Here is an 18,059-nt window from a genome sequence, read left to right on the forward strand (position 1 = left end):
TCCTGCTAAGAGACACAAAATATTTATCATCGGAGTTGGCTGAATCATGGAAGTTAGAAATAGAACAATAATAACTAGCACTTATATAGCACTTTTCATCTTCAGATATCAAAGCACAGTACAAAGAAAGTCAGTATTGTTAGTCCCTGATGGGGAAACTGAGGCACATGACAGAGCTGGGATTGGAACCCAAGTCTCCTCAAGCCCAGGTCAGTGTCCGAGAAACTAGTGTCCAGCGTGTTGCACTTAAATGTAGCATGATGACCACAACTAATCACATGAGTCTCCATGTTACCAACTTCCGTGTGTCTAACGATGTTTGGCGTTTTTCTTAAATCCCCAGCTCTTGGAATCAAGAGGCAGCAAGAGAATCTCAGCTTTTATTTTTGAAAATAAGTGAAATTTCTAATCCTGCTGGTTGCAGAGAAGAGCTGGAAAAGGCAGAGAAAAGGTACACGTTTTATTATTGTTAAAAGGATCTCATGATTTTTTAAGTCAATCTTGCCTTTTATTTTTTTAAAGCTACACTCATGCTTGAGGTTGGCAGTACTGGACTCCCTACAGCTTGAGCTAAAGGCTACGTCTACACTACGGGGGGGGATCGATTTCAGATACGCAAATTCAGCTACGGGAATAGCGTAGCTGAATTCGACATATCCGATCCGACTTACTCCACTGTGAGGACGGCGGCAAATCGACCGCCGCAGCTCCCCCGTCAATGGCGCTTACTCCTACCTGGGCTGGTGGAGTACGCACGTCGATTCGGGGATCGATTATCGCGTCTCAATGAGACGTGATAAATCAATCCCCGAGAGATCGATTCTACCCGCCGATCCGGGCGGGTAGTGAAGACAAGCCCAAAGAGACTGCAGTCGACTCCCATCTTCTGTTATAACACCCACTGACATCCGGTTGCAGTTACAGCTCATGAAAATGGAGGAAAAAAATACTGAATGATAAGCATTAAGAAAAAGAGCAGAGGCTGATTTGTAAAACTTTATTTAGAAATATTCTCGATATATTCATTATATATATATATTTATATATACACACACATTACAACAAATGTGTTTTCTAAATAGCACATCCACAGTGGGTTGCCTAATCGGCTTTACAAAGATAATAAGGGTACCAGGTCTGGTTACTTAACTTCTGCAGAAAAATGCAGAAACCAAAGGAATTTTAAAAAAAGAAAAGAAAAGAATTCATCACAGAGTACAACATTGACTGAAAGTGCTGATTCCAAACATAAATGGGATGATGTTATATACACCAAGACACAGAGCAGGCAGAAGAAGAGATGGAGAAATAGGAGATGTACCATTCAAATCACAATTAAAGTACAACTATACATACCTCAGATATACTTAAGTTGTATTCTGCTAAGAGGCTACAAATATATGTGTTTTGTAAAAGGGTTATAAGTTGTACCATTTTTGTCTTCCTTTCAGATACAAAAAAAAAGGGGGGAGGGGGGATTTCTAACATTTGAAATGACTTGTCTTGGAATATCCGTCCAAAAAGGGGTAAAATGTCATTATTATTTCAATCCCTTAAAAAAAGGAATAAGACTTCATCTTCATAACAAAATGTCTCTCCCTCCTCCCCCAGAAACTACTGAGCCCCTGATCTTGCAAAGTGATGAGCGCCCCCTGCAGGAGTTAAGAGTCCTCAGCATCTCTCAGGCTCAGGTTCCAATTTCTTACCCCACTATATAGTTCCCCCCATCACAGAAAGCGTCCCCGATCGGCGTCTGAGTTGAAGTCAGTGACAACTCCCTTTGGAGCAAGGTCTGGCCTTTAGATAAGACCAGACGGTGAAACTGACCCTGACTAATGCCCACATAATGTAAGTCTCACCTGAGCCCCATTTGAGGACTTTATATGTGCAATGTACTGGCCCTCTGCATAGGGGTGAATTCTGAGACCATTTACGGGATTGGGATCACCCTAAAATATCAATGGGGAACTCAGAGCATCCTCCTAAATATACCCACACACAACACCGAGAGAACCCAGCCTCACTCATATTACTTCCAAGATAGTATCGACCCATTTTCATAAACAGGCATTAAAAAAAAGAAGTGACTGTACCCTGAAATAAAAATAGGGTCAACCTGGCTTTCCAATAGGCAAACTAATGGCTCTAAATGCTCACACATGGAAATATCTGCATTGCCTTGTACCTCAACACCTATGATAAATAAGAGATAGGGTTGTATGAAGTGTACTCATTCTAGTGATTTTCCCTTACAAAGAAGGGGGCTTTCCAGCATTGTGTGGATTTTTCTGAATCTCTGTTGAGCAAGTGGATAACGAGAAAGTTTGTTTCTGGTGCGATTGCTCCATCGATCATTAGCAAGTGGGAAAAAGAGAGTCCTATGTAGGTTCTGCTGTTCATGGGATATGCAGGGTCTAGCTCCTCAGCCTGTGTAAACTGCCATAGTATGGGAGTCAATGGAATGACCCTGATTTGCGCTAGTTGAGAATCTAGGCCACACTTTTTAAGTACTCTGCTTTTTTTAAAGTGTCATTCAATGGACATCTCCAGATGGAGGATAATTTCTTTTTTAAAGTGATCTGGTTATATGTGGCCACCAACTTACAGTACGTCTGCATGCCTGGGAATTGCTGTATGTGTCGCTAATAGCACTGAATCTCGGGCTACATCTACACTACCCGCTGGGTCGGCGGGTAGCAATCGATCTATCGGGGATCGATTTATCGCGTGTAGTATAGACGCGATAAATCGATCCCCGAGCGGTCTCCTGTCGACTGCTGTACTGGATCGAGCTCGGCGAGAGGCAGAAGCAAAGTCGACGGGGGAGCCGCGGCAATCGACCCCATGCCATGAGGATCCAAGGTAAGTCGAACTAAGATACATTGACTTCAGCTACGCTATTCTCGTAGCTGAAGTTGCATATCTTAGGTCGATCCCCCCAGTGTAGACCAGGCCTTAGTGTAAATCTACACAGCAAGAACAAACCCGCGGCTGTGAGTCTCAGAGCCCAGGTCAACTGCTTTGCTTCTGAGAAGTCTAGAGATGGCCACACATCCTTGTGTAGACAAGGCTCCGGCGGAAGTCTTAAGTAGACAAAAAGGCAGGATCAAACCGGGGGGCTAATGAACAGACAGGAGAGGGGAGGGTAAGTGAAATAACCATCCTTTCCAAATGGGTAAAACCCAACAAGTCAAAGCACATAATTAAATCTCTTTTATATCCCTTCTACACACACACACACACACACACACACACACACACACACAATTTGTTATTCCACCCCTGCCTTTGTTTTTAACTAAAATACCAGGATGACAATTGCAAGGAAAATTCCTGCTCGCCCATACTGAAATGTGTAATCCTCGGGTGACGTCTTGTCCCCACTGAAGCCAGTGACGAGATTCCCGTAGACTTCAACAGGGCCAGGATTTCAGCCATTGCGCAGTAGTTGGGAAGGGAGAGAGCAGGAAACATCTGTGTACCTTTTCTTTCAGTGGATACTGCATGATGGTTATTAAACAGAAGTAATTCCATATCATAAATACAACACCTCAAACAATCCAAAGTTAGGCTAAGGTTTTGGGGGTTTTTTTGGGGAAAAAAAAAAAAGTCTCATTCCTTGTAATAGTTCTTTAGTGGGAGGCATTTTTCAGCTCTTTAAAAAGGTACAGTCAAAAGCTCTTGGACAACAAGAAGGCATTGTCCTAGCTTCCACACCGACAAGTTGCATATACGTCATCAGAATGGTTTGGAGAGATGCTGCAGAACTGTTAGAGATTTTGGTAGTTTCCAAGTGCCACATGCAAATGGAAGGGACATGTAGCTTCCATTGGCAGTGAAAGAGGGAGTTGCTGCCTGTTTCTGATCCATGATTATTCTGTTTCAAGAGATCATCATCAAATCACTTGATATTGAAGAGGTGTCAGCAATGTTCCCTCCCCCCATCCAGTATTACATCCATGAACAATATGTACAATAAGATGACTTTCATCTCCATCCGATCAAGTACCTAAATGTTGAATGTCCACTTGATTTGGTCTTGTTCTCCATCAACTCACTGTCCTTTTAGTTCAGGGATTGTGACCTTTAGAAATATTGGAGTGAGAACTTGACGAGCTCAAGTTCCTGTTTTCTTTTTGGAGATGTAGAGCTGAGAAAATAGGGTGTAATTCCAAGACCCAGAGACTTAGGGTTTACTTTCCCCTCTGTGTTTTAGGAGGGATCTGTAAGGTCGTCATCGCTGGGCATTGCCTTCTACAGGAAGAATGGAGTGATGAAGAGTCCTCGTATGCTTTGAATCTAATGTTTCATGTTCTTCTGTGAAGCTGTCCGGGCTCCCTGCTCCATCTAAAGAGCTTCCACAGCTAGAGTTTGGAGACAACATGTCCTGCAGGAGGTCCTCTTGGACTATCCCAGTGTCTTTGTTCGCTTTGCCCCTTTGGTTTCCTTCTTCTTCCTGGTCATTAAGCAGTTTGGCCAGGAAGTTGATGTATTTCATAGCCAGACGTAAAATTTCATTCTTGCTCAGTTTTTTGTCAGGTGGGTGGGTCGGAATGAGTTTACGAAGCTCTGCGAATGCACCATTGACATTCTGTTGTCTCCACCTTTCCCGGCTATTGGTAAAAATGCGGCGGACCACTTTTGTATGGGGACCTGAAATTACAATAGTGCATGATTAGGGGCAGCATTAAACAGATAATTTATCATTTCACTTAACGGTCAAAATTTCCCAATGTGACTGACTAACTTTAGGCACCTACTTCCCTAGGTAGGCATCTCAACAGAAGTGGTCTGGTTTTTAGAATTGCCACAACTTCCGTTCGAGCCAATGGGAACTGAAAATCAGATCATTTCTATTTAGGCGTCTAACTTTAGTCAGCTAAGTTTGAAAGCTTAGGCCATATATGTGATTAGCAGGCTGTTTGTTTTCATCATATCCCAGTGATAAAGGACTTGTACAAGGTTAGCTCATGCAGCTGCCTTATATTTTATACTTCATTAACGTCTCTTAACATTGGCCAAAACAGATATGACAAGAGACAACGTGAGAGAGCAGAGGTTTTGGTGGTTTTATGGTCAGGATACAGATACTTGTCTAAATCATTTATTTGATACAAACCCAAAGCTGGTAGGGAGCTTAAAGCTGTTACGTGTCCATTTGATGGCCTATGTGAAATGAGTTGCTGGTACTCAGCCCAATTCCTTGGGAACAGGTAGCCACATTACAAAACCAGCCTCCCTCCTAGTTTGAGCATTGATCTGCTAAACCCAGGGTTGTAAATTCAATCCTTGAGGGGGCCATTTAGGGATCTGGGGCAAAAATCTGTCTGGGGATTGGTCCTGCTTTGAGCAGGGGGTTGGACTAGATGACCTCCTAAGGCCCCTTCCAACCCTGACATTCTATGACCAAAGCCAAACAAACAAAAATTAGTGCCTCTGTTGGAATTCTGAATGGAGACCAGGAACCAAATCATCCTGGAACCCCTATCAGTTTTAGAAGCTTTCTCTTCGGGTCAGCATTGTGGAACGTTGGCAAAGCAGCTGGAGCGCCTTACAATGATGCTGTCGCTGACCATGTTTTTCCTGTCCTGTAGATACCCTCAACCTGATTCTATTTTGATTGACTTTTGTAGGAGGGGAAACAACAATAAAATACTGCTGTTAATTTAGCCTGGCAAGCAGTGAACTCCATTTAAAATGGCTAGTTTCACCCCATGGCCAGTTTTAGAATGAATGTGTTAACCTAAAACAGGTAACATCCCGGAAGACCAGATAGATAGCAACATTGACTGTGTGTTCTCCTTTCAATGTGTGATCATAACGCCTACTGCCATTGGTGGGGGTTGTATGCATGGAGGGGAAAGATTTATCAGTGGGTCCTGCCATGCATAAGATCCAGGTTGGAGTGCAATCTCAGCATCCCATTTCCCTGGACCAGTGGAAGCATGTACAACCGGGCACTCATTCCAACTATTGGACAGTGCAACTTCTATCCAAATAGTACTCACCGAGTGTATTATTATTAATACATATTTTGCTTTCCATAAATCGTTATTGAAGGAGCCTAGCAGGAGACCTCATGAGGGTTGCCATGGCAAAAACCACTCTAAAGATGAGAGACATGCCTGGAAAAGCACAACACCAAGGACAAATGTATGTATAATATCTATGGGGGTGACACTGAATGACAGATCACATGGCCTTGTACAGAACATGACCACATGCTATACTCTTGAAATCCCTTGTCTGATTACTGCATGGTGGGAATAAGTCCCTGACCAATATGCACCTGCCTGTGGTCAGTTGTTTAGACTGCCCAGTGTTCCATCATCACCCAATGCTCGTGCCTACCAGTGGGATGCTTTGGCTCTAGCCATGTGCCCACTGTACTGTGCGTGTTTTGGTTGTTAACACACACTTGGACTCCTGGGGTGGGGAGTTCAGCTATAGCAAATGGATAATAGACGATGTGCTCTGAAGCTCACTTATAATACTGTTGCAACATACTAATAAAATGCGGCTGCCTCCTGATACATCCACCCTCAAGATCAGAGAAGACAGAAATCCCAAACACTAGGAAATTAAATGCTGGCTGGGAAAAAGAAAACACTGACACATGATGTGTTGTGAGAAAAATCCATTCCATGGGCTTTGCAACTGGAAACACTTCTAAGCAACTGCAGTCATTGCTGCGACAGATTCAAGCTACTGGCCCCTCCAAACCAAATCAGCCATGTATAAGCAAACAGACACATCTCAATCACATTACCAGGAGCTGCATAGTTGAAATGCACAATCGTCCCTTTCCCCTCCCCACCGTTAAAAATAAATCCAACCCAAATAACAACAAGAACAATCACAGAAAATGGGAAGGACTGAGGTCCATCACTACCCACCCCAGATTCCCCCCTCCGCTGCATACGCAGGACATTTGATCGTGTGGGATACGCCCACCTGATCCTAACAGATGCTCAATGCTCCAGAGAAAGGCGAAAAAGCCAAGGGCCCAATCTTGCATGCACAGAATACCCATTGAGTTCACTGGGGGGCTGGTGCCCCTAAGGAATCCATTCATACATTTTTTAAAATGCTGTGATCATCTAAGACAGGGGTAGGCAACCTATGGCATGCGTGCCAAAGGTGGCACGCGAGCTGATTTTCAGTGGCACTCACACTGCCCGGGTCCTGGCCACCAGTCCGGGGGGCTCTGCATTTTAATTTAATTTTAAATGAAGCTTCTTAAACATTTTAAAACCCTTATTTACTTTACCTACAACAATAGTTTAGTTATATATTATAGACTTACAGAAAGAGACCTTCTAAAAAAGTTTAAAATGTATAACCGGCACGCGAAACCTTAAATTAGAGTGAATAAATGAAGACTCGGCACACCACTTCTGAAAGGTTGCCGACCCCTGATCTAAGATGACATCAGGCATAACGCAGACCATAGAATTTCACCCCGATTCCTGCGTTGACATCAGACACAATGCAGGTGTAGAATTTCATCTCCGGAATCCTGCATTGAACCCAGTAACTATGGTTGAACTGAAGCATATCTTTTAGAAAAACAGTCATCCTTTCTTGATTTAAATATTTGAAGTGATGGATAACACAGGACGCTTTATGGATAGGTCGTGAAAAACGGAGGTATTCTTCTAAATGAAATTTGTCTGGTAATTAATTCAGAAGATTGAATAGGGCTTTCTCCGTAATTTGTTAAATATAATAAAAATCAAAAGGAGAAATTTTTCAAAATCCCAACAGAATTTTTTTGCAAACAGTTTTCAAAACTTTTTGTGAACTTTATGTATTTATTTGTTTTGCAGCTGGCTTGGAGAGCGGTCAAAAATTTTAACACTTCGACAAAACGTTTTCACGAAAAAGGATTTTGATTGGAGTTACTTTGGGGGCTTCACCACTGTTCCTCTCTGAAGCACTCAGCTTGTGCAGTTCAGGGCTGAGCCCTGTGGGGGTAAACATGAAGGTTGGGAGAAAGCCAGGAAGCCAGGTGGTTTGTTACTCATGATCCAATAAGCTGAGAGGAGCGGGCGCTGCAGGCGGGGGAAGAATCTGTCCAGCTGACATCGGGAGCTACTGAGACTCTGCTTGCAACATATATTATTTTCTTAGAATCTTCAGACATATTTCTGGGTCAGTGACTGGCCCGTCTGCTATCAGTTTCTTCCAAGTGCAGGTTTTAAACATGCCAGATTAAGCCACTATCCTGGTTGGCAGAGGAAGCAACTGAAAGGCCTAAAAATGGCCACCATACTCTCATTTCTGTACCTCACTTATGCGCTGTCCAGTCCCCTGCCCCTGTGAATGCCAATTCTCCACCTGCTCATTCTGGTTTGATCATAAATCGAACTGACTTGCAAAGCTTAAAACTGAAATTTGCATACCTACACTGCCCCTATTTTAGGAGAAAAAGTCCAGGCCTATTTTGCCATTCTATCTCCCAAAGAGCGCTCCTAGTTTAATGTCTCTGTTTCTCCCCCCAAATGACCCATGTTGCAAATCTTGTCAGATATGAAATACTCCTTGACAGACAAACCATAACTGTTCTGAAGACATTACACTTTCTTGTATCAGCTGCAGTCCATTGATGTCAGTGGAAGTTGCATGTTCATGTTTAGGGGCACAATTTTGCCCTATTTACTTGACTTGCTAAATATAAATTTGATCCAAAACCCCTTGGAATCTTTCCACTGACTTCAGTGGGCTTTGGATCAGGCCCTCTGGGCCTGCAAACACTCACCCATGTAACTTTAAGGTTATTCACATGCGTTAGTGTTTGCAGGCTCAGGGTCCCAGTCTGCTCCCTGAGATACACCCCTCAAAACTATCCTAGTTCAAAGGCCTGATCCGGCAAATACTTAATCAACCAATTTGGGATCCGCAGGATCAGGCCCAATGATTATACCTAATACATTATCTAGTAAATACATATTCACTTTTCTTTCAAATACATTTATACATGTACTGCTCATCTAAACAGTTATTGTGTGTATTATATATAAGTAAAACTTCACATCTACGCTAAAAACAAGTAAACTCAGTGGTAAGGTTAAAACTCTTGCTCAGACTCTCATGACATTGATACACACTTGTGTTTTTATTTGTCAGCCTTAATTATTATTTATATAATGGTAGAACCTAAAGGCTCCAACCAAGATAAGGACCCTATTCTGCTAGGTGCTGTACAGAAACATGGTGAGAGACAGTCCCTGCCCCAACCAGCTTACAATATAAATGGACAAACAGACAGAGGATGGAGGGAAAGGGAATAACATAAATGCAGTGAGACTGGAGTGATGTTTTGCAAGCATTATGTTAGCCTCACAATTTTCTTTTGAAATGTGGAGGACTGGGGTTTTATTTGGATAGGTTAGCTAAAAAGAAAGACAAATGAAGGTAACTGAAATTTCGGGCTTTTGTGGATTTCAATGTTTTATCATTTAAAATGCATTTTCTTTTTATCCTTTCATCTCATTTCTATAGACATCTGTCACTGTGGAGAGCTTTAGGCTTTGATTTAAAAACTAAGGACCTTTGACTGGAAACATACACTACATAGGAGTGTTTACTCACATAGGCATTCCCACTGAAACCAATAGGACTGCACAGGGGTAGGTAGTGAGATAATATCCTAGGCTTTTTAATTCCTTCCATACTTTGAAAGATTTTTTAAAATACATTATAAACTCTGGGCCAGCAGTCTGGAAGCAGAACTGGTCAATTTCAAAGGGCAATTCTGCTTGAGAGCTTCTGGCACAAGGCAAGCCTCTATATGGTGACTTGCTGAAGTGTCTTTGCAATTACTGCACCTCAGAAGAATGGCCCCTATTCAGCAAAGCACTCAAGCATGTATATAATTCTCTCTCACTACAATGGGACTTAGGCCTGGTCTACACTTAAAACTTATACTGGCATAGCTATGTCAGTCTGGGGGTGAAAAAAACACATTCCCTAGACTATGTAGTATGTTGATAAAACTCCCAGTGTGGATGCAGCTATGCTGATGGAGGACCACTTCGGTCAGCATAGCTAACATTGTTCAGGGAGGTGGCCTTCCTACACTGGCAGAAAAACTCCTTCTGTCTTGTACACTGTATCTACACTAGGGGGCTAGGCCAGCATGGGCTCTGTAGACATAGCCTTAAACAAGTGCTAAGTGGTTTGCAGAATAGGGATGGAATTAAACACCTGCTAGAGTGCATTGCTGAACTGGGGCAATATTATTAAGTCCTTCATCATCAGACTGGTTACCAGATGGAGCGGGAAATATTGGCTCCATTATCCAGGAGTCAAGACCCAGGGCAGGAGTAAGCTATCAGACAGTAGGAGTGATGTCATCCTCTCCCTCATCCTTTTATTGCTTTGTATTTTATCCCAACACATGTTGGTCTAAGCAACCTTCCCATGTCACCAACATTAAGCACCAGCTACATCCCTTTGCACTTGATATACACCATCGGGAGCAGAAGAAAAGATTCTCACCATCACTGATCTCCACTTCATAAGGAGACGGTCTTCTTTTCATTCTGTTGTTGTTGTACATTGAGAAGCTGTCTGGCTCTCCAAAAAACCCACTGCAAACAAGGTACAAAGAGAAGGTCAGAAAAAAAATGAGGAGGAAAACACACAGACACACTTCATGAAGGGTTCTCCCGTGTCGCCGGGGTTCTTCGAGATGGACGCTACACATTTCCACTCGTGGGGAGCACCATGGGCATCTGTGCAGCAGCCACTTGAAGAAGAACTATTAGATATTATAGGCCAGATCTTCAGCTGGTGTAAATCAACTTAGCTCCACTGACATCAAAGGGACTTTCAAATCTATCAAGCTATGCCAGTTGATACCAGTTGAGGATATATGAATGCATGTGTGAGTGTACAGATCTAGATACACATACACACATTATACATATACACATTATACATACATTTACATATGCAGCATAACAGACATCTGTCTTAAGTGACCAGGATAAAAATTTGTAGGTCTTCCAATCAATGTGATAGAATTCTAATACTTTTATGTGCACTTTCTGGCATGTCTTTTAAGACAGGAGGCCACCTGATCTCTGGAACAGGTTTCTCTAGATGATATATAACACACATATGCTGAACTACTATTCATTTGTATTGAATGAGAGAAAATGGAATTGAATTGTATTATATAACTGCATTGTAGGGTGTGTGTATATATTTATTTACACACACTACATACAATGCATATTCTGAAGCAATTTCTTCCCACTGTCATGATTATTTGTAGGGTCACACACATCTCACCCAGTGCAAAGAGCTGAGAGATTTCTTCAAGGAAACAAAAAAATTGCCCATTCGATAAATATAGCACTGTCTACGTTTACACCTTTGCATTTAAAATATTACATTTTAATATAATTTTAACGTATGATATATATATATATATATATATATATATATATATATATATATATATTATATATATATATAATTACCCTTGTTCCAAGGGCTACAACAGATGTTTTGCTTTGCAAAATTACATACATACAAACTCTCCCACAATTATCCACACACAAATATTATTACATGCCCAGATAGAGAAAGGTTCCTTTGCCAGACAACCTCCTGTCCTTATGAACTTCGGTTTTTATGATTAGATAGATAGATAGATAGATAGATAGATAGATAGATAGATAGATAGATAGATACGTGCAGGACAGGAAGACAGAGAGAGGTCGGAGAGACAGAAGAAGATAAATAATCCTGCAGTTTTCCGAAGAAACAGTACTAAAGACTTCATCTCAGGCTAGGACAGGGCGCGGATGCTGCTGTAGGAGTGAGGAGACGGACAGACAGACAGAAAAAGACGGACAGCCTCCCGGGGACAGACGGGGAGATCGGGCAGGGCACGGACCTGTTGATGGTGGCCAGCGGCTGGCCGATGTTGTAGAGCATGGCTCTGCCGGCCGCCGGCAGGGGAAGCGCCGGGGGGCTCAGCTGCACCATGCGGGCGTCGCAGGCGGCCTCGGCCGGGGCTCTGCACGGCTCGGCGCCCGGCGCTCTCTGCATCGCCTCGCCGGGCGCCTCGCGGCCTTTTATGTCCCTGCGCACCAGCTCGATCACCGGCACGGCGGCGGCGGGGGGCCCGGGGGAGGGCCGGCCGGTCTCCTTGGAAACCCCATTGAGCAGCAGCTGGGGCTCTCCTGGGACCTCCATCCCCCCGCGGCTGCTCTCCGGCTCGCTCGTGCCTTCCGCTCCCGGATCGTGCTGCTGGGGGGGCCGGGCATCCCGCGGGTCACTGGGGGGCAGCTCCGCCGGCAGCCTCTCCATCGTCCTGGGGGAGAGAGGAGAGGAGGTGAGGGGGGTGGGGGGAGCCGAGAGCACCCCTGCGAGGCGGAGGGACTGCCCGGCCGAGAGGGGGGAGGGAGAAAGAAAGAAAGACTGGGGGAAGGATGGAAAGAAAGAAGAAGAAAAGTGAGGAGGGACGGAGAGAAAAAGATTGGGAGAGGGATGGAAAAAAGAAGAAAAGTGGTGGGAGGGGTGGAAAGAAAAGGGGGAAGAGGGATGAAAAAGAGGGGGAAAGGAAAAGGGGGGGCAGGAAAAAAGGAACAGAAAAGAGGTGACGGTGACAGATGTTGCCAGTTTGACAGCAGCGTCCAGGCAAGCACACCTCGGCGCCCATTGTTCCGGCCTGGGAGCCAAGCTCCCGCTGCAATGATTTCGTAGCAGGAGAAATCATATTCTGATCCAGACGAGTCTTTGGATCAGAAGAGGGGCACGCTCAGCTATTTGTACCGAAGCGCTGGGGCAGCTTCTCCGCCCGGGCAGGACGAGAGATGAAATCCCGGCCCCATTCAAGTCAATGGCAAAAGTCCCCTGGACCTCCGTGGGGCCAGGATTTCACCCAGTATTTAAAAAGATGAGGGTTCACCGGAGCCAGGTGTGGCCAACAGATGGGCTTGGGGCAATCCCCCCAAGCCCAGGGATCACTATTCCTTTCACCATTAGCCTTAGCTTAATATCTCTGTGTGTGTTGCCTATTTAAGCCTCACATTTAATCTTTTCCTTGATCCAACATTTGCTGTTGCACTATCAGGTGACTTAGCCCCCGCTGGAATCGTTTATTTTCTATTAATTGTTTTGCAGTCCAGATAGAGAAAGAGAATAAACTCCAGGGTTTGAAGACGTGGACGTGATGGTGTTTAAAGAATAGCACATTTTTATCGAAGGGTAAACCGAGAGCTTCGGATTTTTCGTTTTATTACAGTTAATGTTGACAAAAGGACAGGGCTAAATAGGCGTTTATTGGCGAGATTTCCAATGGAAACACCGTTTTGCTGCTACCGCAGGTTACGCTTTTGAACTCAACCAACCTTCGTGGAAACTGTTGATTTGAAGATGAATGTATCATGGTTACCAGCTCTAAAGAGCATGAAAGAACGTGTTTATTTCTAATTCGAGAACTGTTTAAAGGGGTATTATATTTCTATCTGGACACATACACACACTGGATAGTAGTATTTACATATATATGTGTATCCTATATTATATATACACGCACATATATACATACACTATAAAATGCAGGGCCATTGTGGCGATTATATTGCATTACAATAAATGTATATACAAATATATAGCATTATATTATAGTACTTTGCTATAAACATAGTATTACGTTTGATTGCTTTAACACTGAACCATTGCGTTCTAATATACACACACATAATGTATTTCTCAGCAAAGTCATTGTGATAATTATGTTGTTATATAGGGAGATATAGTTGAAGTATTAAATTCTACTCATGCAACATAGTGATCACAATGGCTTTGCTGAGAAATATATACGGGGTGTGTATATTTTTATATATATACATGTGTGTGTGTGTGTGTGTATAAAAATATTACATTCTCCTCATGCAAGATTATCACAATGGCTTTGCTGAGAAATATATACGGGGTGTGTATATTTTTATACACACACACACACTCTCTCTCGCTATAGAGTGTGTATAAAATTATTACATTCTCCTCATGCAAGATTATCACAATGGCTTTTCTGAGAAATATATACGAGGTGTGTATATAGTGTGTGTTTGTATATATATAAATATATATATATATATATATATATAGTGTGTGTGTGTGTGTATATATAAAAATATACACACCCCGTATATATTTCTCAGCAAAGCCATTGTGAAAATCTTGCATGAGGAGAATGTAATACTTAATCTGTATACAATGATTGCAATGTTTTGCTGAGAAATATAAGAATGTAGTATTTCCGTATTAACGTAGTAGAATATAATACGATAGATAGATAGATAGATAGATAGATAGATAGATAGATAGATAGATAGATAGATAGATAGATAGATAAACTTCCCATTCATTTCAAACGACTAGCTTTGTCTATAACCAAGATGTGGAGTCTGATCAAATATGACAGCAATGGGAAATAGCTATATTGTTCCAAAACAAATGTCTACTCCGGGGCCTATTCTTGAGTAAGGAGAGCAGCATCGGGTTAATTTGATGTTTCCTATTTGGGGGACATATTACACCGTCGATTTTTGTTTTAAGCAGACTGGCCCATGGCTTTGGGCCGAAAGACCCCAATCCTGTAGCTGTACTACCTGGTCGTATCCAAAATGTGTTAGGTACATTTGAAGTCAACTTGTTTAAAAAACGATCTATAGGCGCCTTCTCTAGCCATTAGCCAAGGCAGGCAGGAGACAGGACCCATCAGCTGGGCAAGGAGCTGATTAGTGGCTCATCTGCCATCAGACAAACACATGGATGTATCGTTACAGAAGACGCATTTAACGCTGAGAAATTATTGTTTCCATTTTGTTTCCTCCTGAAGTTTGGTTTGTTCATTTCAGGGCTGGTGTAAATAAAGGAGGCCCAGTGCTTTGCCGAAGGCAGAAGTCTGATCTGATCCCAGACTCAGCCTTTCTAACCTTAATTTCCTTGGCTTCTGCGGGGTTCAGTTAACCAGGTCGTTTGTAGAGAAGACCTGAAAAAAATTCCAGGGCGCTGGCCCTTTCCCAGCCACCTCTCCAGAAAGGATCCTACGGGTGTGTCGGGATATGGCATCGTGTGAGCGATTAGTCACATCTGTCCTAGTGAAGTAGGAACCCCTCGAGTGTCCTGTTCCAACAAAAGATCTCTCCGGCTCAGGGCTGCCTTCTCTCCTCTCACCTCAAGGATACTTACGACTTGACAAGGAGAAAGGAAACCCATATCGGAATAATGCAGCTAATTCCCGGGGGCCGGGGGAGATCTCTTGCCCCAGTTCCTTTAGATCAACTGCACATTAAAACCTTGGAGCCGGAGAGATCGACATCAAGATAGCGAACGCTGATAGAAAGGTGTGTGGCTACGGATGGCCGCCGTACACCCACCCTAGCCAATCAGAACTAACGGGCTGGGGGACTGGAGCCAAATATAATCTCCCCTTATGCGTAAATTGGGCTTGGAATTTGGATATCACATTAAAAAATCTATATTATTTAGTTTCAATGTATATAGGGATGTTTATATTATTAATAGGGTATATAGACAGAAACACACCCTATCTATGCACACTATATTTATTATCTTTAATTAAATTATATTTAAAATTTAATTAGAGATAAATTATATTTAATTTAATTAAAGATAATAAATATAGTGTGCATAGATAGGGTATATAGACAGAAACACACCCTATTAATAATATAAATATAATAGATACACACAAATATAAGTTTATATATATATATATATATATATATATATATATATATATATATATATATATATATATATATATATATATATATATATATATATATATATATATATAAAATTAAAACACGTTTATAAATACTTATTTATTTGTTTTAAATACAAATTTATAATATATGTAATATATATGGAAATATCTTGTTCTTCATATTCATATATTTCTATTAATAAATGGGTTTAACAGGAATGCAAACCCCTTACTAATATAAATATATAACATAAAGACTTCTCTCTACATATATCCCATCACACATATAGGTCGAAATAAAACAAACGATTTATTTGTATTACCGGACTAGAGCTGAAAACAGGATGTTTGTTTTCAGCTAGCATTTCTCAAACCGTTGCCTGCAGATTTGCAGACATGCTATTAAAAGTGCAGGGCCTAAAAATTAAACCTACAAGCCAGTCGGAGATGAATACGCAGGTTGAAGCTTTTATATAGTACAGTCTTTGTCAGAATTTCTCATTGAAAGTTTGAGATGGGATCCAATCCTGAATATCGGTTATTTTCAGTCCCACCCACACAATAGAAATATTTCCCTCCTGTCAATTACTTTAGCATGACATTAATTATGAATCAGGATGATTTTTTTAAAAAAAATCCCGGTATTTGTGACTGCTTAAAGGATGTAATCCTAAAGGATATATAAACTCCCTGTGTCGATAGCTCTGCCTAATATGTCTGTCTACTCCACATCTCTCTCTATAAAATTGCGAAGTGGAAATATTTCATTTTTGGATCTCTTTCAACGAGTTAAACCAGAGTACAATACAACAAGAAGGAATCAGCAATTTTAAACACATCCTTCCTTTTCCCTTCACAAATATACAAGGCAAAATAACAGCGAAACACAGAGACAATGACCAACAAGCCATTAGCCAAAGCACTTTCTTTTCTGATCATTTCACAGAGCATTTCCCGAGCCTGTTCAAATGCAATAGCAGAAAATAATAATCGTTTCATTTTCCGTAGGAAGATAAATAAGTAACCCTTCCCAACCGATTTTCCTCTTTGCCTTCATAATATTTCACTTTTAAAACATCAGCAGAGAATCTGATTGAATTTGCGTCTTTCGGATCGAATTTGTTACTAGAATAACATGGGGGGGGGTGAATCCTATAATTTTAATGTCTTAATTTCCACTTCTCCTACGTAATTTGTGCTGGTCGTAACCCCTGTCCTAGAGTCTTTGTTTAGAACTGTGGATCTGACGGGAAATTTGTACCCATTAATCCAAGTATTAGTTCATTTCCCCTCCAGGAGCAACAACAACAACAAAAATAGAATGAAATAAAACATTATTTTGGAGTTGCTTCTTGCTAGCTAGACTCAAACAGGGCCTTTCCGATTAACTGGCTCCATAGCAAAACCAGATCCCGATTAAAAGGAACAAAACCAATCCTACCCAAACCTATACACCCATATCTATACTTCGCTTCTGCATCTGCCCCGAAGAAAGGGTTGTTAATCCTGCCTTCTCTCTGCAGCATCAAATATCCAGCTACTTTGGGATCAATTTGCTCAACGAAATTTCCCAAAAAGAAAAAGATCCGTCCCTTCCCCCCTGCCTCCACCCATTGAACAACTGAGAATTGTTTTTAATTTTTGTTGCGCATTTTTACATATTGCGCAACAAACGTGAAAATGCTCGCTCGCTCTCCAAAAGGAAGCCCTGGAAACAATGCGCAAAATACAACGCTTTCCCCTTTATATATACATAAATCTATATACTCACCATTTGCTTTTCATTGGTAAAAGTGAGTGGAGCCATTTTGTGGCCTATTCATTGCTGCTATATTTTTTCCCCCTCTCTCTCTTACGGTAGTGCTGGGTGGATTCACTGGAGCAGGATCTAATTCCACATCACGTCCAGTTTCCTATTTAGTATGGAGAACGGAACACTAGAGCAATGTGGCCAACAGAGATAAAGCCCCAGCAATGGCCCGCCTGCCCTGATAAGCTTCTAAACCCATTATTTATGAAATGATTCATTATTATTTGGCAATTTTATCGAAGGAAAGCGGGAACTTATTGCAAGGATATGCATAGGAATAACTTTGGAATGCATGCCTTATAGCTTTTTCTGTGTGTATGCTTAGAGGCTCTTAAAAAGACACTGTAGAAAAGAGTAATAAAAAATGCACCATGACTGCCCACATTTGAATAGCAATTCTTTATTTTAGTCCTCTTGGAGGTTATTATGCCCCTGCATTTTTTTGATTAAATATGGAACACCTACTCAGTTCTTAATTAAATTTAATGA

At 41.8% G+C, this 18,059-nt stretch overlaps 1 protein-coding gene across 2 annotated transcripts; it reads right to left on the reverse strand.

Annotated features, from left to right (window-relative positions):
- Positions 1-983: 983 nt before the first annotated feature.
- Positions 984-17,680, reverse strand: TAL1 (TAL bHLH transcription factor 1, erythroid differentiation factor). Of its 2 annotated transcripts, XM_065409792.1 has the most exons (4): positions 17,532-17,680; positions 11,912-12,331; positions 10,504-10,595; positions 984-4,653 (listed from the first exon to the last, which is right to left on the reverse strand). In XM_065409792.1, exons 1-4 carry the CDS (start codon positions 17,543-17,545, stop codon positions 4,235-4,237), a joined length of 945 nt encoding a protein of 314 aa, XP_065265864.1. In that variant the 5' UTR covers positions 17,546-17,680; the 3' UTR covers positions 984-4,234. The 2 variants fall into 2 exon arrangements, with proteins under 2 accessions (XP_065265864.1, XP_065265865.1); XM_065409793.1 differs by lacking the exon at positions 11,912-12,331 and having other exon boundaries at positions 17,532-17,679.
- Positions 17,681-18,059: the final 379 nt, after the last annotated feature.

The sequence above is a fragment of the Emys orbicularis genome, chromosome 8, assembly GCF_028017835.1.
Source record: "Emys orbicularis isolate rEmyOrb1 chromosome 8, rEmyOrb1.hap1, whole genome shotgun sequence".
NCBI classification, from domain to species: domain Eukaryota; kingdom Metazoa; phylum Chordata; order Testudines; family Emydidae; genus Emys; species Emys orbicularis.